General features: G+C 31.4%; 2 protein-coding genes and 1 non-coding gene across 4 annotated transcripts; all 3 read left to right on the plus strand.

The window, feature by feature from the left end:
- The first annotated feature begins 6,510 nt into the window (after nucleotides 1–6,510).
- TRNAH-GUG (transfer RNA histidin (anticodon GUG)) lies at nucleotides 6,511–6,582 on the plus strand. Its single transcript has one exon. It is a non-coding gene; the product is annotated as a tRNA-His (tRNA).
- Nucleotides 6,536–12,736, plus strand: LOC109809281 (HECT-like ubiquitin-conjugating enzyme (E2)-binding protein). Of its 2 annotated transcripts, XM_020372537.3 has the most exons (5): nucleotides 6,542–7,083; nucleotides 7,179–7,260; nucleotides 8,031–9,128; nucleotides 11,621–11,878; nucleotides 12,260–12,736. In XM_020372537.3, exons 1-5 carry the CDS (start codon nucleotides 6,726–6,728, stop codon nucleotides 12,417–12,419), a joined length of 1,956 nt encoding a protein of 651 aa, XP_020228126.1. In that variant the 5' UTR covers nucleotides 6,542–6,725; the 3' UTR covers nucleotides 12,420–12,736. The 2 variants fall into 2 exon arrangements, with proteins under 2 accessions (XP_082931271.1, XP_020228126.1); XM_083075145.1 differs by lacking the exon at nucleotides 12,260–12,736 and having other exon boundaries at nucleotides 6,536–7,083; nucleotides 11,594–11,731.
- A 2,276-nt stretch (nucleotides 12,737–15,012) lies between these two features.
- LOC109808165 (G-protein coupled receptor) lies at nucleotides 15,013–25,202 on the plus strand. Its single transcript, XM_020371037.3, has 17 exons — nucleotides 15,013–15,372; nucleotides 15,466–15,557; nucleotides 15,863–15,901; nucleotides 16,011–16,067; nucleotides 16,948–17,022; nucleotides 17,699–17,764; nucleotides 18,316–18,358; nucleotides 18,710–18,755; nucleotides 19,410–19,503; nucleotides 22,403–22,455; nucleotides 22,589–22,673; nucleotides 22,770–22,872; nucleotides 22,953–23,045; nucleotides 23,235–23,301; nucleotides 23,502–23,568; nucleotides 23,677–23,730; nucleotides 24,815–25,202. The coding sequence occupies exons 1-17, from the start codon at nucleotides 15,345–15,347 to the stop codon at nucleotides 24,950–24,952; spliced, it is 1,200 nt and encodes a 399-aa protein (XP_020226626.1). The 5' UTR covers nucleotides 15,013–15,344; the 3' UTR covers nucleotides 24,953–25,202.
- The last annotated feature ends 256 nt before the right edge of the window (nucleotides 25,203–25,458 follow it).

The following is a 25,458-nucleotide window of genomic DNA, read 5'->3' on the forward strand; positions in this document are numbered from 1 at the left end:
TACATGATAACTTTATTTTTGATCCTTTAATCTAAAACGTTTATTTTAATTTAAGAGTTATTATTACTTATTATCATGTTCTCATACTAATAAATATTCTCTCTTAAGTCGCTCGTGTATATATATATATATAAGAGTTCAAATGAAACTAGTGTAACTTTTATCAATTATTACAATATTCGATAACTTTCAATTAAATATGAATTTTATAAAACTTACTGTTAGATTGAAAGTTTCTTACTTTTAAATCATATATACAAAATTTTATATCAATTCAAGATTATTTGATACATCATTCTAATAAAATAAAATTGACGAAATATATACATTTCAAAATATACTAAAATATGAACACTTTGATTACCTTCAAATTATTGTTCAATTTTAACAAAATTTGATATAAACATACAAGATGATATGAAGTTATAATTCAATGATTAGAGGGACAACATTCACATTTAATATAAAGCTATTAAACAGTATAATAGTTAATAAAATTTTACCAATATCATTTGAACCCTCTTATATATACTTAACTCATATTCTACATCAAATTTCAACGATCTAATCATTGAATTAAAAGTTCTTAATATATAAATCAAGTTTACAAATTTTAAAAAAATTGGAAAAGTATTTGATACTCCATTTTAATAATTTAAATCAATGCATAAAATATTTTTAAGATTTATTTGTTAATTTGAATTAATGAAATAAATAATCAAATAATTTTTTATTAATATTTTAATAAAAAAATAAAGTAAATCTAGATAAATTTACTTTTAAAATAAGTAAATCTATATATATATATATATATATATATATATATATATATATATATATATATATATATATATATATATATATATATATATATATATATATATATATATATATATATATATATAAGTGTAAACATGAGTCAAAACTAATAATTTTGTTTATTTAGATTGGACCTAACCAATTGTTGACTCTCTTCAGCCCAATATGAACAAAATGTATATGCTTTGACTTTAATGTATAGAGGTCATAGTTAATATTTTAGAAGTAGAATTTTGTTTTTTTTTTTAAAAAAAAGAAAAAAAGAGAGAGGATATTTAATAAGCTTATGCAAAAACAATATTGTTATGTTTGCGTTAACATAAGTTTATATAAGTCTTATAATTATTAGTTAATAAGCTTCATTCTTTTATGAATTATGTGGTATTGAGTAAACGAGGGACAATTTGAAAGATGCCTCAAGTTTGACCGACGAATATGCACCCACTTTAATTTCAAGAACCTATAATTTAACATAATTAACTGCAGCAGTTAAATAAAACATAATTAACTGCAGCAGTTAAATAAAACATAATTAACTCAAGTCAAAATAATAAGAAAGATAAGTCTTGAACACCTAAACAATTAAGATTAGCTTAATAGTGAAGTTAAACATAATTTTAAGTTTGAATCTTATATAATTATTATAATTTTTATTTTTAAAAAAATTAAACACCTTTTATCTTTTTATTCTTTTATTTCATATACACCTTTTATCTTTTATTATAGCCCAATCCATAATTTATGCCACAGTACCTCACGTGTATTTTGACTTCGCTTTTGAATGAGGAATTGATGAAAAGCAAGCAAGTAGCAACGTACTTGATACATTGCTTATATATATCATCACTATGTTTTTCTTGTGTTAAGGTGTCATAAAGAAGGTTACTCACGTTGTCCAGAAATTTTATACTAGATCGGAGAAGGCTGTTATATTCCCTTTTTACAGTCACATTCTATGTATTTGCACCAAGTACCCAATATTAATTGTTGTGGATAAGACAAAAATGGTCAGTGATTGGATCAAAATTATAATAATTTTATGGTAGTGCTGATATTTAATTAATATTGGGGGCAATATTCATAGCCACAGAAGTATGGAAAAAAGGTGCCTATCAATATGTTATACATTTTCAATATTATGAGGACTCCAGAGAAAGATTAATTTAAAATAACATTTTCTTTAGTGCAGATAGATTCAATAGAATATTGTGGGTACGATATGAAGATGCCATTATTACCATGCTGTACGGTCACATTTACATATATTTTAATTCTAGGAGTACCCTAATCTCTGTCTATGCCACTTCATTTGTCGGCATCAAATGGAATCCACGCTGGATGCTTAATACATTGATATGATGAAAATTATAAATTAACAAGTAATTAATTATTAGCCCGAGCAATGCAAGGCTTTTTTTTAAGTGATAATAATGGGTATATAATTATAATTTGTTAATATGTTTTTATATCATATTAATATCTTTCACTAGGCTACTTTCTCTCGTTACGCTCTTTCCTTTTGTCTTGTTATGGTGGTTCTTGGATAAGTAAATTTTGATCATTGTTATATATTTGTTACAAAAAAAAACATAAATTAATTAATATTATTGATATCACATCCTATCAGGGCACAATTCAAAAGACACTACAAGGTTTGAGTTTTATTACTAACACTACCATTCTAATGATTTTCATATACAATGACATTAAATCAAACTATAACACAATAGAAAAAGAGTGAGATACATCTCATTCATGTCCCAATGTTAAAAAAGATCAGGCAACCACAATCAAAACATAAGCATACATTTATAAACAATATATATGTACTTCATTCACACTAAATATTATATAATAGAATCTACAAGGATTACAAGTACACTCACTAACACACACACAAGATAATCACATAGAAGATGCAATGACTCAACCTAATTCTAAATGTACCTAGCTCTAGTCAAAAACACATGTCACCCAAAGGCTCATCATAGGATAACTTGGGAGGTCAAGTAGATGATAGACGCTCAACCAAGGTGTCTGGCACCCAACACTCTAAACTAAGGGGAAGATACATCAGGGTGTCTCAAAATAGAGATGTTGCACAAGTTACACCCCATACACACAACGACAAAACTGGAGCTCTTAAATCCCTACTATCCTTAAGGTCATGAATCCTCAAGTCAAACAAAAGGGACCTTCATTGACACTATATTCCATATTGATACCCCATAACAAGACATTTTATGCATACGATGCATATCACACACAATGCTCAATGCAAAACTCAATATGACATCATCACTAATCACACATTTCACAAGTTTCAGATTATCCTAGCTAGGCAAGCATGCCCATACATTAAATGACTAAGTCATCAGTTTAGACTTCGCAATGCATGGTAGTTTCAAGGTTCACAAGATACACAAAATCAATTAATTGATACCTCAACTTATTCACCAAGATCAACATCAATTAAGCATTCTAATCAATTACTAAATTGCTCTCATAATACTATTAGTATCACATATCAATTCTTTAAGTATAACTATCATTGAATCACCTTAAGTCCCATACTACTCTTTTCATGTTCAAATGGTAGGGCCCTACAATACTCATCTCATGCTCGACACCATCACTCAAGAGAGCACCTTGTTTCTCTCTAGAGGTGTCTCGCCCAACTTGGTGTCATTACCCCCTAAGAGCTCATGAGACTCTCACACCCAATAAGGTTAACACTACACCCAACGACAAAGCCACAAAGAGCAACTTATTCTTTTTAGAACTTCCATGCCCAGTGCAGTTTTATTGGCGCCTAACATAGTTGAGATAGAAAAGTCTCCTTCAATCTTAATTAGGGATCAGGGCACCTAATGTTGTGATCCCCAAGCCCAACGTGACGACAGTTTGTGACCACCTATAGAATGTGCAAAAATCATAGTAGTTCCTAACCATCAACCGTAACTAATTTTAAGTGTGTGTTTGGATATGCATTGATATAATTGATTTTGAATCAACGTAAATTTGCAAATTTGATTTTGAGTAAATGTGAGTTAAAAGCAATTTGATTTTCGTTTGGATGACAAGGGATATAGACTTGACTTTCATATTGAATTCTTCAAGAAACTTGTTATCAAAATTAATTTTGATTGTGTAATGATAAATTTAGATAGATAAAACTCCAAAATTGATTTCTTTAATGGAGAATCTATTAATAGTTGCTTCCAAGTGTATGTAAATTTTCACATCTTGAAATCAATTTTATTAATAGTCAAACATGCAACAAACATGATTCTAGTTATTTTGGATGTAATGGAATCGATTTCATATATGTTTAACGTGGAACCAAACATACCCTAATTGGTCAAAACATGAATTGAAACCTAAATCTACTCATTTATATCATTAATTACTCAAATTTCTCATCAATAACACAAGCCTTAAACATCAAATCCAATCTTTATTTGCTCCATCAATTTGGGGGTTTCTATAGGAAACTAAGGATTCTCAAAAGATTCAAAATTCAAGCAAATACAAGATCGACCATACATTACATAGAACATTCATATCATCAAGAATGAAAATTCAATCTAGACAAAAAATTATCTCCTTAAATGCAAGCAATTAAATGTCTCAAGGTTTCTTACAAAGCAATAGAGTACAAACATAGGGATTGGGGGCAATATATCTCACTACCAACAATTACCTCACACCCATAAACGAGATAACTCACTCCTCCCTTACCTCAATAAATGTTTGACGATGTTAGGGAATCTCTAGGATTCTTTCCTATAGCTTCAAGGTTCTCCTTGTGGGTTTATAAGGTTTAGGGGAAAAAAGAGAAGAAACATAAACGTAAAATGTAAAATCAACCTAATGACTTAACCCCTTCAAAATAACCCCCTTACAACCATACAACTCTTAGGTTAAAGGAATTAACCCAAGATTAACTCTTCTTCCTTTTCTTTTCTTTTTTTAAAATAAAACAAATATAACCCTCAAAGTAATACTTATATTATGTAATTAATATTTTTGCAAACCCTTCTTAATTTCATAAAACACATTTAATTGTTAATAATCATATTTTATTCTATTTATAAACTTGGGAGGTTACAACTCTCCCCCTCCTTAAAAGAAATTTTGTCCCCAAAATTTTACCTATAGCAAGCAAGAAAGGCTAGGACTCACAAATTTCACTCTCCATTTCCCAAGTAGCATTTTCCTCGTAGATTCCTCCTCAAACAATTTTAACTAAAAGAATTTCTTTCTCTCTTAACTGTTTCACCCTCTTGTCATCAATTTTCAAACGTAAAACTTCATAAGTGAGATTGTCTTTTAGATGAATGTTGTCAAACTCAAGGACATAGGAGCGATCATGGATATATTTATGAGTTGAGACAAATGGAAGATACTATGCAAGTTTGAAAGAGACCAAGTCAAAACTATTTGGTAAGCTACATTGCCGATTCTTTTCAAAATTTGGTAAGGGCTCATATATGAATCAAATAGTAAACTTACGGGACTTCAATTCCCTACCAACACCAATCTAAGGAATTACTTTTAAGAATACATGATTTCCTCTTTAAACTCAAGCTCTTTCCTCTTCTTATGATGGTAACTCTTTTGCCAACTCTAGGGTAGTTCTCATCCTCTCTTGGATTTTAACCTTACTTTTCTTGTGGTCTGATGGATTACTTTTGGTCCTAACATATGCTCTTTTTGGGTTCTATCCAATTAAAATGTGTCTTACAATTCCTACCATACAAGGTTTCATAAGGTGTTATTCCAATGTAGGAATGATGACTATTTGTAAGTAAAATTTATCAAAGGTAAGAAACTATCTTAACTACTCTCATGTTCTAAAACACAAACTTAAAGGAGTTTCTTTAAGGATTGGATGATTCTCTCAATTTGACCACTAGTTTAAAGATGGTAGGCTGAACTCAACCTTAGCTTTGTTTCTAAAGCCTCATACAATCTCTTCCAAAATTAAGAGATAAATTTAAAACCTCAATTGAAAACTATACTAGAAAAGACACCATATAACTTTACTATCACACCGATGTACAACACAATTAATTTCTCTAAATAATGCCTAATATTAATTGGAATAAAATGATAAGGCTGAACTTTGGCCGTGTATGTTTTAGTTATCTTGGTATTTATTATATGAAGCAGTGTGAAAATGTCTCCTTAAACAAAACTTACCAGAATTGTCACCTCTAATAGATTTCTCTGAAAAAAAAACTTCAAAGAACATGATTTATATTTTTCATTTGTGTTGAGGTTTTATCTGCCACCAGAAGCTTCTCGATAAATTCCTTTTGGAGCCTAATTAATGTGTTTTAATTATTGGACCAATGTATACAGCTTATTAGTTAGATTGAGCCCAAATTTTTTAAGAGTCCAGAACTCATCTATACTAAAGTTTATATAGTGTAAAATGAACTTAAAGATCATGAGTAATTACTTATTAAAGATCATGACAAACAAAATTCAATATTAATTTCACAGCACGAATCCAATATACCAAAAGTATAATCAGAACCCATTAAAAAAATTCACACTTTACAAAAGAATTAAGAGGTTGTTTTGTATTATTACTTAGGATATCACAGACCAAGGTTAGGAAGTTAGTTATAACTCCAGCAATACTAATAGATATAAAGGTTATATAAGCAATTAGTGTCAAGGGTGGCTGTAGTTTAGTGGTGAGAATTCCACGTTGTGGCCGTGGAGACCTGGGCTCGAATCCCAGCAGCCACAGTTCTAACCTTTTATCCGAACTTCATGTTTTTTTTCTTCAAAATTTTGTTTAACTAACTTTTTTATTCACGACCAATGGCGCTTATATTTGGCTTGGAGGAGCAGAGAGCGAGAGCGAGAGCGAAGGTGGGTATGGTAGCAGAATGGGCAGCGACAGCGAACATGGATGGCGTTATACATGGGAAGCGCAGTCGCACATCTCAACGCTGCGTTTAATGGTCTTCCCCAACGACAAAACCCTCAACCCCTCCCTCCAATGCCACGACCTCACCGTGAACCTTCACTCCTCCCACGCTTTCCTCACCCTCACCGCCTCCTCCCTCTCCCTTAGGGTTCCGCTCCCCGTCGTCCTCCTCGACGGCGACTCTCCGCTCACATTCCGCCCACTCTCCGATCACATCGAGGTGAAGCTCCTCCTCCTCCTTCCCGTCGACCACCCCATCCTCTCCACTCTCGACCCTTCGCCGTCTCCGCCAACGGACCCTCTCGTTTCACAATCCGGTAACCTCAAAATGCCGCTTCTAATTATTCGTTTTTTTTTTTTAAATATGTTTGTTCCGAAATGCGTTTATTTTCCATCTCTTCTTTTGTTGCAGATGTGGAAAAATTGTCTTCTGCAGGAGAAGTTGACTTTTACTGCAGAACTTGCGCCTTCAAGTTGACCAAAGTTCCTCTCAGGTACCATGTCAATGTTTGCTTCAGTTAATTTTGGAAAAGTACTTAAAAAAAAAAAAAAAAAAAAGCTTAGGAAAAAGTTAGTAATGTTGGGAGTTCTTATTTGTCTTACACATGGTTTGTTGGTATATGAGGTTAAAATTAGGGTTTGTTTGGTAAACTTAAGCACTTCTAGGAGAAGAATAAAGGAAGAAAAAAAATGAAATAAGTTTGTCCATAAAATAAAATTAGTTTATGTATAAACTAAATCATGAAAGCTCTCTTCTATTAGCTTCTCTAAAATCTTATGTTTAACTTAGAGCTTGTTTTGATAAACTTCTATAGAAATACTTCTAAGAAAGAAAAATAGGGGAAAAAAATGAAATGAGCTTCTCAATAAGCTAAAATTAGCTTGTGAATAAGTTAATTTGTAGATATTCTATCTTATTAGCTTCTCCAAAATCTTACTTTTTAACTTATGTATAAGCTGGTTTTTTAGCTTATAGAGAAGCTCATTTCAATTTTTCTTCTTATTTTTTTTTTCCTTCTAGAAGTGTTTTTGAAGAAACTTATCCAAACAGATCCTTATGCATAAGCTAGTTTTAGTTTATGGAAAAGTTTATTTCAATTTTTCTACGTATTTTTTCTAGTAATGCTTCTGGAATCCAAACAAACCCTTAAAAAAAGAAATGTGATAATATACTGCCAGTAATAGGGTCCTGGGGCTATTTTTTTTCTTTTTTTTTTCTTTTCATGTTATATTGTTGAGGCTTTTGTTTGTATTGCTTGTTTAGGACTTTTGTTGAAATGCCTTCGGTGAATTGGAGAGAGGTGGCTGATAACTGGTTTGGGGCTTGTTGTTGTTCGTTTGGAGGGATAAGTGAGAAGATGGTGATGAGGTATGTGAGTTCATATATGTGCGCGCCGGGGATGTGTCTATTGAGTTCTACTTCTGTCACACTTTGCAAGGATGATCTTGTGGAATGTGATTTTCTTGAAGGGTGTGGAGAGCGAGAGTGGAGTTGTGTAACGGAAAACCCTGGAGATGATAGTGGTGGTAAAGGCATGAGAAACTGTGAATTGGATGGTGAGAGAACTTCAACTTGGAGTGATGATGGGGGTGTTGACAATGGGTGTGAAGAGCAAGAGTGTAGTTCTATAGTAGAAAACCCCAGAGATGATGGTGCTGGCATAGGCATGAGAAACTGTGAATTGAGTGATGAAGGAACTTCAACTTGCATCGATGATGGTGGTGTTGGCAAAGGGTGTGGAGAGCAAGGGTGTAGTTCTATTTCTATAGCAGAAAACCCCAGAGATGATGGTGTTGGCAAAGGCATGAGAAACTGTGAATTGAATGGTGAAAGAGATTTAACTTGCAGTGATGATAGTGGAGTGACTCTTGCTTTTGATGAGAGTTCTAGGTTTGCACATCCTGAGAATGATAAGGCTTCTGTGAATTCCAGATGTGAGTTTGTTAAGAATGAACCTGATCATAGTGATTTCTCTGACTCACGTCCAGATTCAGATGATGCCAAAGATGTGAACCAAGCTTCTAGTTGTTGTGCTCATATGACAAGCAATCTTGGGAATGGTGACAGGGAACATCATTTATGTGGAACTGATGGAAAAGAAGGGATGTCAACTGAGACCGTGGAAATTTTGGGAAATCAAAAATCCTTCCTCAACGGTTTTCTTGAAGATATTTTCATGGCTAGATTATCAAACCTTTCAAAGGATATTGATTGGCGTGAATTTAGATGTCCTCAATGCACGTGTTTCCTTGGAGCCTACCCATGTTTTGACGGCCATACACTTGTAGATGGGGGAATACGATTGTTCAAATGTTATATTTCGACCAGTGTGCCAGTTGGAGGATCAGGGGACATGTTCAGGTTAGCAAAGAATGACTAGATTCACTCTCTTTGTCTTAGACTTGTTTATCAGAAAGAAAAAAGGTGACTCGGTTTTGTGCCCTTATAACTCGGTTGCAGGTGAGCTGACTATGGGAAATAGATACAATAAAACATGTATGCTTCTAGGATTTAAGTAAAATTAATGCCAATGTGAATAATTTGATTCATCCTATCAGCTAATTTTGGAATAATAAATGAATTAGTAAAATTGATAGATAATAATTGTGCAGTAGAAATATAATATTGGGGAAGAAAAAGTATTTAGTTTTTCTGTCATATTCTTGGTGGGAAAGAAGCGGCAGTGACTGGTTAACATGAGTTCTTTTATGCATGTGCGCTAACAATGTTTTCAAGGAAGTAAGTTTCAATATAATTTTTGTTCTTGTAATGTATTGTTTTTTCACTTTTATCTCTAACCTTTTATAATGTTTCAAAAATAGTCCTTATTGTCAACTACCATTAAAAAAATCCTATGTGGCAAATGGAATACATATTATATTCGTGGCAAATGGATTACATATAATATTCGTTATATTTCATTTCATCATTGCTATGCAAGTAAATTGATTTTAAATTTTTTTAGATAAAATTTCAAAATGCACTTCACCGCACCCAAACCCTCAACCTCACCCTCATGATTGTGCTTCCCCTCTTCAGTCAAAATCTGACAATACAAACCCTAAATTTCTCAATCTAAACCCCAATCCCCCCAATGAGGATCAACTTCTCCCAATCTACAATCTCGATAACAATATTGAGTTCGTCCTCAATGACTACTGCCTCTATGAGGTCATTGTTGGTCGTCTCCTCACTATGGAGGAGTTTGACCTCATGTTCAACTACTTTCCCATCGTGTAAGAGCTCATGTGTTGCAAGAGCGTCACTACTTTGTTGGCACCACTACCAAAGCCGCCTCCTTCAACTCTAAGAAGAACTATGTCGGTTGGTTCAAGATAATCAAGACCGTCGTTACATATTGCAACTGTCACAACAACGAGTAGGACACCTCATCGGAGAAGGGAGGTTGATTTTCTAGCTCTATCACCAATGATAGCTAGGATTTGACGTTTCATAGTTCAAAGAAAGTGTGCATGAAGAGTATGATAAAGTGACAATAATGAAGTGCATTTTGAAATTTTGTCTAAAATAATTTTAAAATTAATTTATGTATGTGACAATAATGAAATAAAATATAATGAATATAATATGTATTTTGTTTGTCATATAGAATTTTTTTTAACTAAAGTTAATGGCTGAAACTATTTTTGAAACATTATAAAAGGTTAGGAATGAAACAACAACGAAAAAATTTACAGGGACTAAAAGTGGAAAAACGATAAATTACATGCACGAAAATTATATTTAAGCCTTTAATATGTATAGGTTGGAATTAGGTACAATATTATGGTTCTTTCATAATAGTGTGTGCAAAGGTTTTACCAACAAATGCCATGTATTTATAAACGAAAGAGTTAATAGTGAAGACTGAAGACATGGTCCTGACAACTCAAGGTAAAAAGAAATCTGTCTGGCATGCCGTTTCTTCTTGATCCTCTGAACATGACTGTATCCATGTTGTGCTCTCTAGGCTATTCCTATTACTTTCTTTTTCCAGTTAATAGGCCTTACAGTGGTTTATATATATAATTTAAGCCAGGGAAGGGTTATATTGTAAAGCTCATTAGTAACATACGGATATATCCTGAAAAAGGTTGTTAATCATTAATTATATTATAGGCCAAAGGCCAAAAAGAAATCTGTCTGGCATGCCGTTTTTTCTTGATCCTGTGAACGTGACTGTATCCATGTTGTGCACTCTAGGCTATTGCTATTACTTTCTTTTTCCAGTTAATAGGCCTTACAGCGGTTATATATATATATATAATTTAAGCTAGGGAAGGATTATAGTTTGAAGCTCATTAGTAACATACGGATATATCCTAAAAAGGTTGTATATCAGTAATTATATTATAGGCCAAAGGCAAAAAGAAATCTGTCTGGCATGCCGTCTTTTCTCGAACATGACTGTATCCATGTTGTGCACTCTAGGCTATTGCTGTTTCCAGTTAATAGGCCTTACAGCGGTTATATATATATATATATATATATATATAATTTAAGCTGGGGAAGGATTATAGTTTGAAGCTCATTAGTAACATACGGATATATCCTGAAAAGGTTGTATATCATTAATTATATTATAGGCCAAAGGCAAAAAAAAATCTGTCTGGCATGCCGTTTTTTCTTGATCCGGTGAACATGACTGTATCCATGTTGTGCACTCTAGGCTATTGCTATTACTTTCTTTTTCCAGTTGCAGCGGTTTTTTATTTATTTATTTATATATATATATATATATATATATATATATATATATATAATTTAAGACGGGGAAGGATTATATTCTGAAGCTCATTTATAACATACGGATATATCCTGAATAGGTTTTAATGCATTATATTTGTCAACAGCAAGTATACAATGGGCAAAATGTTTGCAAATCAGTTGATGGAGTGTGCAAATGATGAATCATCATTTAGGTTTGTCATTAGAGATCTGAGAACCCAATCCCCAGTCCTGCAAATCATTCTCTTGAATCCAGATACTTGGTCCTGTTCTGGTAATTGTTCTAGTGCAGAGGACAAAGACCCAGTTACTAAGTTAAAGTTACAGCCCATCATCAAAGTGCTTTTTTCTGACTGCCACAATGCAACAGAATCTCAATTAAGGTCAGTCATAGAATTATCTCTTTTATCATGATAAATCAATGAAAAATATAATATGTAAAATTTTTTTTTTCCATTTTCTTTTTTGTTTGAGCTTTAGGATTAGGAGCATATATACTCTTTGCTTTTGTTTCATTTGATGTTTTCCATGTTCAATTTACTAGAGCACTGCCTTTTTCCTTCCGTTTATTATCCTCTTGAAATAAGCTCAAAAAGGAGACACTATATATATATATATATATATAAAGAAAAATCTTTCTTTTGATTAGAAACGGGTAGGAATAATGATTTTTTTACCCGTAAACTTTGAATAATCAATGACTTCATGCATGATATATATCTATTGTATAACTTGCTTCCCACGAATCTGATCAATTTCTGCAGGATGATAGAGGAATGGACAACAAAGAGTTCGGCTGAAAACATTTTCATGTTGACTCGTCAAACACAAGAATTGGTGGGGCTGTTCTTATCAGCAAAAGATTTTTATCCACCTTCATGTGGTTCCCTTCAAGGTTTAATTTTGTCATCTGTGCAGCGGTAGTAATCTTCTCATTAACTCATTTGGCAGCCAAAGTTTAATAGGGCTGAGGAATGAATAAATGAATGAATGATTAGTTTTATATTGTATGAAGGAAAACCATAGATTATAGCTATAATTTACTCTACAGAATGGGAGCCAAAATGATATTGGTAGACTTTTTGGATACATAAATGGCGTCAAAGTGTCTTATTAAACTAGTTAATGATGCTTAGTCTAGTGGTAGGAGTTGTAATAGTATGTACAGAGTCTTTGAATCATGTTATTGGAATTCCTTAAAAAAAAACTTCATTAATGCTGGCTAAATTATGTTAAAATTATTTGGGCTGTGTATGTCTTATATTAATGTGGCTAAACCATTTTTAGACGGCATGGAGCTGTTCACCAATAGACTCAAATTATACTGAGAGCATGAGGCTGTTGTAGTTTTCGACCTAAGGAATGCATAATGTCTTGATCTATATAATTATATAAACCTGTCAACAATCTCATGTTGACATTTTCTGCACATTGAATATCCTTTTTAATAATGGGAAGCTCCTTGTAAATTAAGAACTTCGATCTCTCTATAAAATGATTCCTCTGGTTCCTGAACGAGGCAGAGGCAAATAGAGATATCTGAACATATTGTAAAATCCAAGTTTGCAATCGAAGATTAAAGTTTCAATTTTGTATGTTATTATCTATTTAATCCTCTTTAAAATCATGCATTTTGATTCTATATGTTGATTAATATTTCTAGAGAATATTAAAAAATTATCTAAATAAACTATTGCAATTTCCATATTTGATAAAATATATCATCTATAATGTTTTGAAATTTACTTGATGTATGTTTCGAAATTCACTGTATGTATTTATTTATTTATTTTTTTATAATCTTTGTGGCATTATGGACATGTTGAAAATAGACTATATATAATCAAAAGAAAGCATGATTTTAAAGAGATTTATTTGTATAGATGAAAACTTTAGAGTTGAAAACTTTATTCAACTCTAAAATTTGATTGCAAACATGTATTTTACGATGTTTGGATCTCTCTATTTTCCTGTGTCTTGATCAGGAACCAGAGCATTCCCTTTATAGAGAATTCTTAATTTACAAGTAAGGATATCTTGGATACCCAATTATTGAGGGCAAATAAGTAAAAAAAATTGGGATACATGCATTGACTATAACCATGCCAAACTATTTTAAAATGTATTTAAAGAAATGAATTTACATGTTAGAACAATATTAAGATCTACATTAGGGGTTAGGATAGGTCACTCAATTTTTGAATATATAATTCGGATGTTTTTATAAAATTAAACCCTAAACCTATTATTTATCATTAGATCCGTAAACATAATTTTTACAAAATCAACAAATTTATTCTTAAATATATCATTGCGAGTTATTTTTTGATTTGTGTGATAAAAAAATAATTTATTTAATATCATTAAAATTTAGATTTTAAAAGAAATATATATAATGTTACAAAGAGAAAAAAAATGAATCATTTCTTGAGGAATAATTTGTACAAATCCATATATATTGACGTATACTCATATATAGGTTGTATACTTATGCATAAGTTGTAAGCTTGTATGGTAAAAAGTAATCTTATTCTTATAATCTTTTTTTTTTTTATAAATATTTTCAATATCTCATTTAACATATGCTAAATAATTATTTTCTATTTTAACAAACTAAAATAGTTATGATGAGAAACTAAAAAAATACTCAAGGTGATCTAAAAAATGTTAGGATTTCTATTTGCGATTTCTTAATTTTGTATAAATAGATATGTTAAAAGGTTAAGTAAAATGATAAAAAATATTAACAATTTATTTTTTATTTTATAACTTTATTTATATTATTAAAAAATAATAAAATGATATTTATTTTCTTTCATAAATTACAGGAAAGATAAAAATTGTCCTAAAATGAAATCATTATTTTGTCTTCTTATTAAGAAAATTTTATGATTATAAAACATTATATTGTATATAAAATATATATACTTTTTTTTTACCTTAATATATGCTTTTAGATATAATTATGTAAAGCATAAAATTTTTAATATATTTTAACCAAAATTATAGATAAAATAAATATAAATAAAACTAAATTATATATATTATTAAGAAAATAATAGAGATATAAGTAAAAAATGATAAATATTTATAATTTTATAATATTACAATATAATTAATATATATTTCATCAATGAATAATTATAAAAATAATTATATAAATAATATAAAATTATTTATAAAAATAGATAAATTAATTTAATAAATAAATTATTTTTAATTTTAAGATAGAATATACATAAAAGCATAAAATGTCTCAACTTCATTAATTATCATTAATAATATATATATATATATATATATATATATAAATTTTTATTATATTATATAATAAATAAATTGATGACTCTAATAAACTTTTATTTTTATTTTTATTTTTATTTATAAATTTAACTTCAACTTTTCAATAAATTTTTTTAAAAAGTTTAATTTAATTGTTTTACCAAATAGGCCGTACTTTAAAAATCACATGTCATCATATGCCTATGATTCGATTCTCATCACTAATCTAGATTTACTCCTGTAAACTTAAACCCATCTACACGGATTACATGATCCATCGGGTCGAATGATTTGAATACCTTCGAATTTGGGTAAATGTGCTGCACCCACAACAACGGAACCTTCGCTGATCCTTTTTGGTGTTTGTATCAAGGTCACTCACGAAAATTCCCCCAAACCACATTTTATTGAGTTGCCTGAGTCTCAAGACGCCAAATAAACGACATTAACACAAGCAAGCCATTGCTCAGTCTTCGAGCCATTGCTCGTCACTTCGCATTTCTCCCACACTTCGTGCTAGTGGCCACCGTTAGATGTAGATTTTCACTCGCATCAGGTTCCTAAAAAATGCGTTGTTTCACCGTTTTATGCCTAGGCAAGTCCTTGAATCGTTATTCTTTGGTTTACCGAAACAATTGATCGTTAAAATGCTGTGAATTTTGTTTCTTATTTTCTTGGCGTGTTTCAGGTGTGCTTTTGCAGATGCCATGGGTGGCTTCAATTTCGATGCCGACTTCCAACTGCTACGCTTTCAACAATTCTAGTCGGATCGTTGATTTCGTATCCTTTTTATGCACTTTTATTGAGGATTGCATTTGGATATTCGTAATAGCAAATGGGTAATTCATGGGTTGTTCCGGTGCTCTAGGATCGAATAAATAATGCTTGGCCAGTGTAAGCCAAATTAGTCCTAATTGTGAGCTTTGAGATATTGAGTGTATCATGTAGATGGACAAAATAATTCATGGATTTAGGTTTTAGTATAGATGAATTGTTAAAGGTTATTAATTAATGATACTGGCACAGTTAATTATGTTTTGGTCTTGTTATCTATTAGCATGTTTTTTACTTAACCGGTTAATTAGAGTAGCTGGACTGGTTACCTTTTTGAGTATGAAGTGAAGGTAATAATCTCAGACAGTTATTATGTCCATTATATATGAATTACCTTGTTCATGTGTTCAATTTTTGGCTTATGCATGCTGCTAAGTTATTCACTTTGTGTGGATGCAGCAAGGTACTGACTTGGCCGTACGGTTTTGCAAAGATGTGGAGAGTAGAACGCAAACGGTAGTTCATGTCACCATGCTTTCAAGTTCTTTGTTCATTATTATGTGCTCTGGTTCTTCCCCTTCCCCTCTTTTGGGCTTGTTTTATCTAACTAAGAACATGTTCATTTTGTTTTTTTTTTTTACATTTTTTGATCCTCTTGATATATTTGGTATCAAACACTTGAGGCATTATCTCTATAGGAGAATGTGAATCATAAATCATATTTAACTTGGTCTGGATTATTATAAATCTTAAAAGAGATTGCTACAGCAATCCATTATTTGATTCATTCATCATATGCTGTATGGTTAACTTACAAGTTGATTATATGTTTTACTTCAATTTATTTATTGTTCCGTCTCTTATGAACTGAGGACTGAAATTGAATAGACTAATTTTACTTAATTCTTTTTGGGTTTCTGCACATGGTTTTATGAGGAGAGTTTCTCATAGATTGGGGAGGGATGAGGACACTCTAGGCTGATGTACTTTTTGTTTCTATGTCCTTCTCCACCTGCAATTTTAAAAAATAGTTGTAGGTAGATTGTATGATATTTATTCGTGTCTTTCATTATTTATTAAAAGGTTGATGTGCCGATTGTTCCTTGAAAGTTTTTTTCACAGCTATCTGAATGTATAATGACTTCAAAACTTTAGGTTAACCTGCAGAAATTGTGGATCTTATATCTGACCTAGATTGATCTAAATCTGAGTTTCAATCAGGTCATAGATGTCATGTATGTGGTGAATTGTTATTTCTGGGACCTTTGTTTTTCTTTTTTTCTTATCTTATCTTTTTGTTTTTTTTACAAACTTTATCTATTAAGGCATGCTCATTTTATTTGATGTAAATGTAATATATTATTCACTTCATTACCTGATGTGAAAAACTATCCAGGGATATGTTGATTTTGGCCGATTTGATAAGTTCAACTACTTTGTTTCTGGTACCGGCCAATCTGACTTTATACAAGTAAGTTCTTTCTGTCTGTTCTATATTTTGGGTGTACAAAATAAAAACCATGAGTAAGGATACTTCTTGGGCATCAGTTCTCCATGGGAGAAAACAAGAGATATGGTGAAATCTGTGTTTTACACAGCAATGGGGTATGTGTGTGTGTATATAAATATTATCGTTATCCTAATTACTATAAATAAACAATTTCTTGAACTCAGGTTACCCCTAGTTACATTATTTCCAACATTTTTCTTCTACTTCCACTTTCTATTTGAGCTTTTGCCAGTAAGAATACCTATTAGTGTCAAACCCATCTGCAAGATGTTAAATGTGTGGGGATAATATTAAGATTGAAAGCAGAAATGGTTCTAGAAGCATGCAGGTCTTTTTCTGGTCACTTAGCAGTGTTTTAATTCTAAGGAAAAAAATTCAACTTGTAAGAGTAGTTAATATTCAAAAAATGGAACTTCAAAAGTTGCAATCTCCTTTGTGGTCAATGTGAGACCACACGGATCTCTGGTAGAGAATTGCAAGTACTAAGCTAAGTGCATAGGTAGAGTCTCATGAGTATGACACTTGGACTATAAATATAGTTTCAAACTTTATTTTTTACATTTTGCTCCTAGATCTCATCCTTTCTCCTTTTTAATACCTCATTCCCTGCTTTCTAAGCCATTTTCACTTTGTGTAGGAGTTTTATAATGGTGATCTTATGAGTTGCGAACAAAGTTATGACAAAATGGGACGAACAGCTCAGGTTAGTGCAACTTTGAAATTTCCATTTTTTTTTAAATCAATTAGATCCACGACTTTAGAACATGGAGAGGGCTTATCTTATGAAAAAAGGGGACATGACCAAGCACAAGCTCCTAGGTAGGAATTGTGTGGTTGTGATAAAATTTAGCACTTTGTTGATTATCAAGCATAGAGACACAATTAAGCAATAATTGAAAAAAACCAACCCTAAATGAGCTAGTGTATTAAGAAGTGGTAATGTAAACATTTAAGGAGAGGGAAAAAAAGGAAGTGCATTAAAACAAGGATAAAAATGGAAGAAAAAATTACATGCTTATAAGCTATCTGCTAGTGAAATAAGCTTGTTTACCAAATACCTTAACTTGGTAAAAAAAAGGCTTATAATTTAGTCAAATAAGTTAGAAGCTAGCTTATTTGACATGCGAAATGTACTTATTGGTTTTGGTCTCTTGCATAATTTTTGGACTGTAAGAAATATGGGCTTCTTTATCATGATGTTTGCGTCATTATGTGGTGCATTGACCTTTCACATTTTACATTCACGTCTTTCAGGTAAATATCATATGTGGGAGTTGTTTGAATGGACAATGTAAAGGTAAGACCATATTTTGAGATATTAGTTTGTGCTACTTGAAATGTGAGCTTGAATAATGCTCCTTCCCTGATTCATTTCCACTCTCAATTTCCTTTTGTTTTGTGGACTATCTTTATGGTTTGTTTTGAAGTACAAGTTATTGAAGTGTTCAGGATAAAAAAAATTCTGAAAATACTAGTAAAAATACTTTTGAGGTAGATAACTACAAATCATTGAGTGATCTGTGCTAAGTAGAATTTCTCCACGATGTTGGTCATAAATTGTCTTAGTGCCATATTGAAAAGACACCTGCTATTTTAAATCCTGTTTCACGTAGCATATCACATGCTATTTTATTTTTTCTCATTGCAGGTCTTCCTGGATGCATATGTAATGTTACATTTGAATCAAACTGCAGGTCTTTGTTACTTTATCCTTTTCTGAGCTATTTTTTTCATTGTAAAATACAAATGCCAAAAACTTTCATTTGTGTTTCTTACTAATTTAGCCTTTGCCTATGTGCTTTTCTTTAAGTTGGAACTTTGAAGGCAATAATACTGTAGATTTGAAGGCTCCTCTTGTTACTCCCTCCCATCTAAACTTAACTTTTAGGTTTAAATGAGAAATTAACCCAATTGGGTTTTGGATGCTTGTTTTTTTTTTTTTTTTTTCATTTGATGTCAATCCCTATTTTGCCACATTTTTTTATTGATCTTTACCATTAAGGTATTAGTCCATGTTTTTTCTTCTTTATTTAGGCTTTAGTGTGCAACATTAAGGTATCAGTTCTTGTTTTTTCTTCTTTATTTAGGCTCTATTGTGCAATCAATACAACTTCAGTTCTTTGAATGTGAAAAGGGAAAAATAGTGTGAATAGAAATATTTTTACTAAACTAGTTGCTTCAGAACAGATTTAGTCAATGTCATGATGATTTTCTAGTGCTTGTTTCTTAAAGTATTCCAGAAATGTTGTATGCTTTTTACATTACTGTTCTTGATTTCCCATGTTAGCTGTTGAAGTATTAAGTATGGTTTGAAAATGTAAACAATTATCAATGTTGATATTTTCCAGAGTTTTAATTGAGCTTGCAATTTCATGTGATAAACCGGGTCCTCAAGTATTTCAAGGCTTCACTGTCGGTTTTCATCCAAGATCATGGGAACTTGTGAGCAGCTTCTACCACTTACACTTATATGTATTTGTTTGCTTGAAGAAAATATGCATAACACCTGGAATTAAATTAGAGGATCCTCCTTTCCATCCTCACTAGATTATTGGAACATCAATTTACTCCTAAAAAAACAGTGACATCAAAAGTGGTTTTCAAATGATAAATTTTGGTCATTGAGGAATTGTTTTATAGACAAATTGGAACATATAGAACATAACATATGGGGTGTTGTATATTGAAAATAGAACAGGACAGAACATGGAAATTAAAAAGTGAGACAATTTGATTCTATTAAAAAGGGTAGAACCGAGAAGAAAAGAACAAACCCATTCTGGTATTCATTTTTTATCATCAAGTATTCTGTTTCTCTCTTTCTTGGTCGTATGCTGGTCCCGCTTTCTCTATCACATTCTGGCATGCCACCCATCATTTACCATCACGTTCTGTCTGGGTGCATTATTTTCCAATTACTTTTTTTGATATTCAGCTTATTTGTTTAATTGCTTTTCAGTTTATTTTTACCTTTGGTGGTCAGTGGTACTATAACTCATTTCCCAATTATTGTCTTCTGAATTTACTTTTTGTTTCTTATTCTCCTATTTGCTGTCATCTCCATTTTCCAGTATAGTTTACTAATTTGTTTTCATGTTTCACATTTTCCTATGTATTGCTTCAATTATTAAGATAACCAGCAATATTGCTATTAGTATTTTAAAATACATGATACAATACAATTCTCACTACTGCCAATGCGGATCAATGAATGAACTCAAATCGCACCATGAATAACTTGAATTGTGAACAAAGCGTCTGAATCATGTACTTCACATGAATTGTGCAATTATTGTGCAACTAAGGGTCATAGCATCCCCTTCAATAAACCCTAAAAAAGACCCTTTTTCACAAAACAAAAAATAGTGAAAAAAAAGAGAAGGGAATGAGCTGATTCTTTTTCTTCAATCAGACCCTGGTTGACTCATTCTTCCTTTACTCTCTTTTTGCTATTTCTTCTTGTCCTCTGCTCTTTTCCTCTCCTAGTCTGCCCCATTGTGCTTTGTGCATGTCCCAGTCACTTTTCACACTATTTAATTGTGCTGATTTCAACATGCTAATACACACATTTTTTACTTTTGATATTTCTTTATGTTAAAAGCTCCTTGTATCTTATGTTTTATTGTTGATCAAGAATCTTGCAATTCATGATATGGTTTGAGTCACAATTTGGAAAATAAGCCTTCTAATTCACAATTTGAATCTTGACTTTACTACCTTGACCAACAACATTTGGTGACATCTTGGTTGATTAATAATATGATTTTGTCATTATATTTTATTTTTTTTAATTCAAAATTTTTCTGTCAATTTTATATTTTATTAAATGTTTAATATTTTGCAATTATCATATAATAATTAGTAATAATCATCAAATGATATTGGAAAAAAGATACTATTTTCATTTTTTCATGCTCAACCAAAGGACTGGTATGGTGTTCTGTTCTCTTTAGTAAGTGTCAAATGCAAAATTGAACATATGGTTCTGTTCAATTTAGAACTTATCATACACAATAGGCAGGACATTATTGACTTTTCTCCAATTTTGAAGTTATCAAACACAATATACGGGACATTTTTGTCTTTTGCTAGGTTATCAAATTGAGATTCAAATCGTGAATTATTGAGCTAATTTTTCAATGTGAATCATAATTTGTATGAATCCATAAGGTTTAGTTTAGAGACACTGAAAAATTACTTCTAATATATGGTATAATGCTATAATTGATATACAGTATTCAATGTAAAATTTTTAGACAAAAATAAATTAAACAACTTAATCAGAAGTCTTATAAACAAAAACTATTAGTTATATTTGAGTTTGTGAAGTCTTTGTTTTAGAAGAATGTAAACAAAGCAATTAAAAAGCTAAAATAGCTAATAGAGTAAATGCATTGTTTGAGTGACAAATGAAGTAGTGGAGTAATCAAATAGGATAAATTTAGAAGTGTTTTTTCAATTCCTTTTCATTTAACAATTTAAGTAATAGGACTTTCCAATTTTTTCATGAGAATTGGTGAAAGAAAAGTAAAAAAAAAAAAATGAATCATTGAATTGTGTGATTTGTATCAGTGATACAAAATTGCACAAAATCATTCATATATCACAAGATATAAAGTCATTTAAGATTTGCCTGATGATATGAATCAGTAGGTAGTCAAATCATAAGATTCTGACAAGTCTTGGTCTTTTTGTTCTATTCTGTTACATTCTATACTGTTTGTGAGTCAAACGCTACTTGAATAATTTCAATTTGGTCCCAGTAAGCAGTAGCTTTTAGACTTTGTTTTTGGTAGGAAAATTTAGACCATTTCGATATTAAAAATCATTCAAGGACCAAATTAATGTAATACTGATAGGCCCGAGAATGAAACCCAAAAACAGACCCTACAAGTCTATTATAGGAGGAAGAATAAAAGAGTGAATTAGTTAGTTAGGAATCTGTTATGAATGTATTTCAAAAATAAGGTGTAAGGGGTCAGTTACAGTTGCTGATTTTTTTTACTATAAATAACTCTCTAATTGGAGAGGTAGGGAGGAAGGTTATGTTTTAGGTGACTGGGATTTCCGGTGTGAAAGGAGAGGGCTCCTTTGAGTGCATTGTGTACAATTGTTAATGGTTTACTGATTCTGGCTAATACAGAGGCACTATTTTCTCTCTTTTCTGTTCTGTTTTTCTTGGTGTTCCTTTCTGTCAAAGAAAGGATCCTAACAAATGCCAAAAGGAAGCATAGGTTTATTATACTAAATTTAGTATTATAAACTTACCATTTAGTATTATAATACTAATTTTCTATTAAATTGAATTATAATGCTAAATTCACTTTTTATGAAATTGTAGGTTTATAATGGCATGACTCAAATTGGTTTTGAGAAACCCTACAATGAGTTTAGGTCAGGATTGGTGCTGCTGTCGCTTCTTTTAGTTAATCATTGACATTTTATTCTTCTGTTATCAGCTGTAGTGTTTCACTTACCCAAGCTTTCCTTCAATTATTACCAATATGTTGTGTTATTCTTTTTACAGCTTTCCAACAGGGCAAACTCAGGTAGTCCTGTTTATGACCGCAGTTGCTTCTCTTTCTTCCCTTGTTCAAAACCCTAGTTTAAAGGTACATATTTTATTGGTTTAGTTTCTGGGGAATTGTTTTAATTAGGCTTTCCTCAAGCTACTGGGGACATGACCATTGTTGACTGCTGCTAATTAGGTTCTTCCAGATAATGGCTTGGAAGTTAAATTGTCTGGATCTGCTGCCAAAGGGAAGCCTCCTACAACTTTGTCACCCTCAATGTTGGTTGTTGATTGGAGATGTATGATCCCACTTATTTAGGAGCATCATTGTCTTGCTGGGTTATCATTGTTAAACTTTAATGTTTCAAATCGTTTCTAGGTGAGGTGGCCCGTGATACCCCATATGAAGTTAATATCACAATCCCAGTTGAGGGTTATGAGCCAATTCATTTTGTGCTTACAAAATCATGTGGTGAGTGATACTAACTCACCTAGAAAATTTAAATTCTACTACTATTCCTCTTGTTCCCAATATGCATTTAATTAATAGGAAGACTGAACAAGTATGGGGATTATGCCATTGGTCTTATAATTTTCTTTTTTTCTTTTAACTATCATTTCTGTTGAACGAATGGCTAATTCTGTTTATTTATTGTTGCAGACTATAAACAGGCTATAGGGGGAGGTCGCACAAGAGGATGGGCAATATTTGGAGTGCTATCTTGCATGTATAGAAACTTTCTTATATTTAATTTATATTCTTTTTATGCCAACTAAAAGAATAAAACCTAGAATTAGGGGCTGAATACTAAATGTAGTTCATAAAATAAGACTTACATGATTTCATCTTGTCATCATATACACATCTCAGTGTTTTGCTATTATTTTTCAATGCATATTCAATATATGGGAACATGTTACTGGGCAGATTTTTTGTTTCTTCGACACTCTTTTGTTGTGGAGGGTTCATTTACAAGATGAAAGTGGAACGCCAGGTCAGGATTTTTTTCTTTCACTTGCAAGCAGAAGATAGTTGCTATGTCTGTTCTGTCATAGCTTATATCACATACATCTTAAATATCTGTTATGTTAACCTTCTGCAGCGTGGAATTGATGCATTGCCTGGCATGACAATCCTATCTGCCTGCTTAGAGACAGTGAGTTTCGACCTCCTTACTAATATTTATTGGAACTTATGAATGATAATGGTTTTATTCTGAACTTTATAGTATATTAGGTCTATGTTAATAATCAACAAGTTAGTCTTTTTAGTTCCGACTTTGACATCACTCTAATAAACTTCTAAACCATGGATTTGAGAAATCTTAAGCATATGTTAAGCCTGAGTTTATTATAATTTTTATATTTATATTTATCCCAAGGGAAAAGAGGTGGGAGAGAAATTTGGATGAGAAAAATTCTTGTGCAGTGAAATAAGAATATATGATAAGTGGAGAGTGAATATTGGTTTATATTCTTAAATTAATTTTAATTTTTATATTTTTATTTATTGGTCTAAAAAAAACATGTGAGAAGACAAATGAATAGAATAAGAACTTTTTTGCATCTTTATGGACAAAATAAGAATAAGAATAAAGAGAATGCTAACAAGTGTTCTTAGGGGAATTACTCAAGCAATCAAAGAAAATAGTTTTTATGGAAAATTGTTATCCAGAAGCCCCCAGTGATTTCCTATGCAACCTTACTATAAGTTCTAATAAAAAATTCTATTCATAAATTTCTTAACTAGTGCCCATAAGATAGTCGTTAGCAAGACCCTACCTAAGAATAATACTCCCCTGTTCTCTTCATTAACGGAAGATTTGGCGTTAGAAGTTGTTTATTTAAATATGCAGAAGTGCAATATTGCATAATAATGCTAAAAACACAAGCTTCGACATGTTATTTCCAACACATTTTATCATTGGGTAAATTTCTTGCGTATCTCGCTATAAACTTGGATTTACTTGTTTTAGTTCGACTTACATAAAATTCACCCAATATTAGAGAATGTGTTGTTAAGAGTGTACTGTTAGCTTGGCTTGCTATTGATATAATTTTAAAAGCATCATAGGTTTGTTATTGTTACTTAAATTTTGTACTTTTTTCAAACTAGTAAAATCCAATGAAATATCATGGGAGTTTACACAGCAAAATCAATACTGAAGTTTGTAAGTTTGTTTGGTAGGATTGCTTACTTCATTGGCTTATCTAACAGTTGTTGAATGTTTCATGGAATAGGTTAGTGGAGCTGGGCAAGGCTACTCAAGGCCAGAAGACATCAATAGTGCCGTTGCCAGTGAAACCTCTTGGGAACGTCCTCCTGGTCCTTCTCAAGGTGCATGGAGACCAACAGAAAGAAATTATGGCTCCATTTGAATGTGTACCACCACTCATTTTGCTTTGTTTACTGACAGTTCCCCACCATGTTATCTAATTTTTGGATCAACTCAATTTATGTATTTCTTTGTATACATAAATTCTCAGCTAGAAGTAAAGGGAGGTAATTATAGCATGAATCTAGACGCTGAATTCCATTTAATGGATTGTATTGAAATTGAATTTTGATAGAGTTAAATCATTGTTTGATCCATTTTTATAACATTTAATGACTGTTTGGTTTGCTTTATTTTTACAGGTGTAATTGTAATTTTTATCAATTTCTTGAAAAAAAATAATAAAAAGAACGATTATTTCTCAAACACTAATTTATGCTAAACGTCCTTAGTGGGATGATGTTTGCTTGTGATAATGTTTTTTTTGTTGATGTGTTAATAATGTTGTTCAAACTAATAGAAATGTGTTGTGTCAAATTAGTAGCAATTCTGATACTATAGAAAACAAAATTGACTGAATGTAATTGATGGTATCAGTGGGAAACCTTA

This window comes from Cajanus cajan, chromosome 5 (assembly GCF_000230855.2).
Source record: "Cajanus cajan strain Asha chromosome 5, NIPB_CcT2T_4, whole genome shotgun sequence".
NCBI classification, from domain to species: Eukaryota; Viridiplantae; Streptophyta; class Magnoliopsida; order Fabales; family Fabaceae; genus Cajanus; species Cajanus cajan.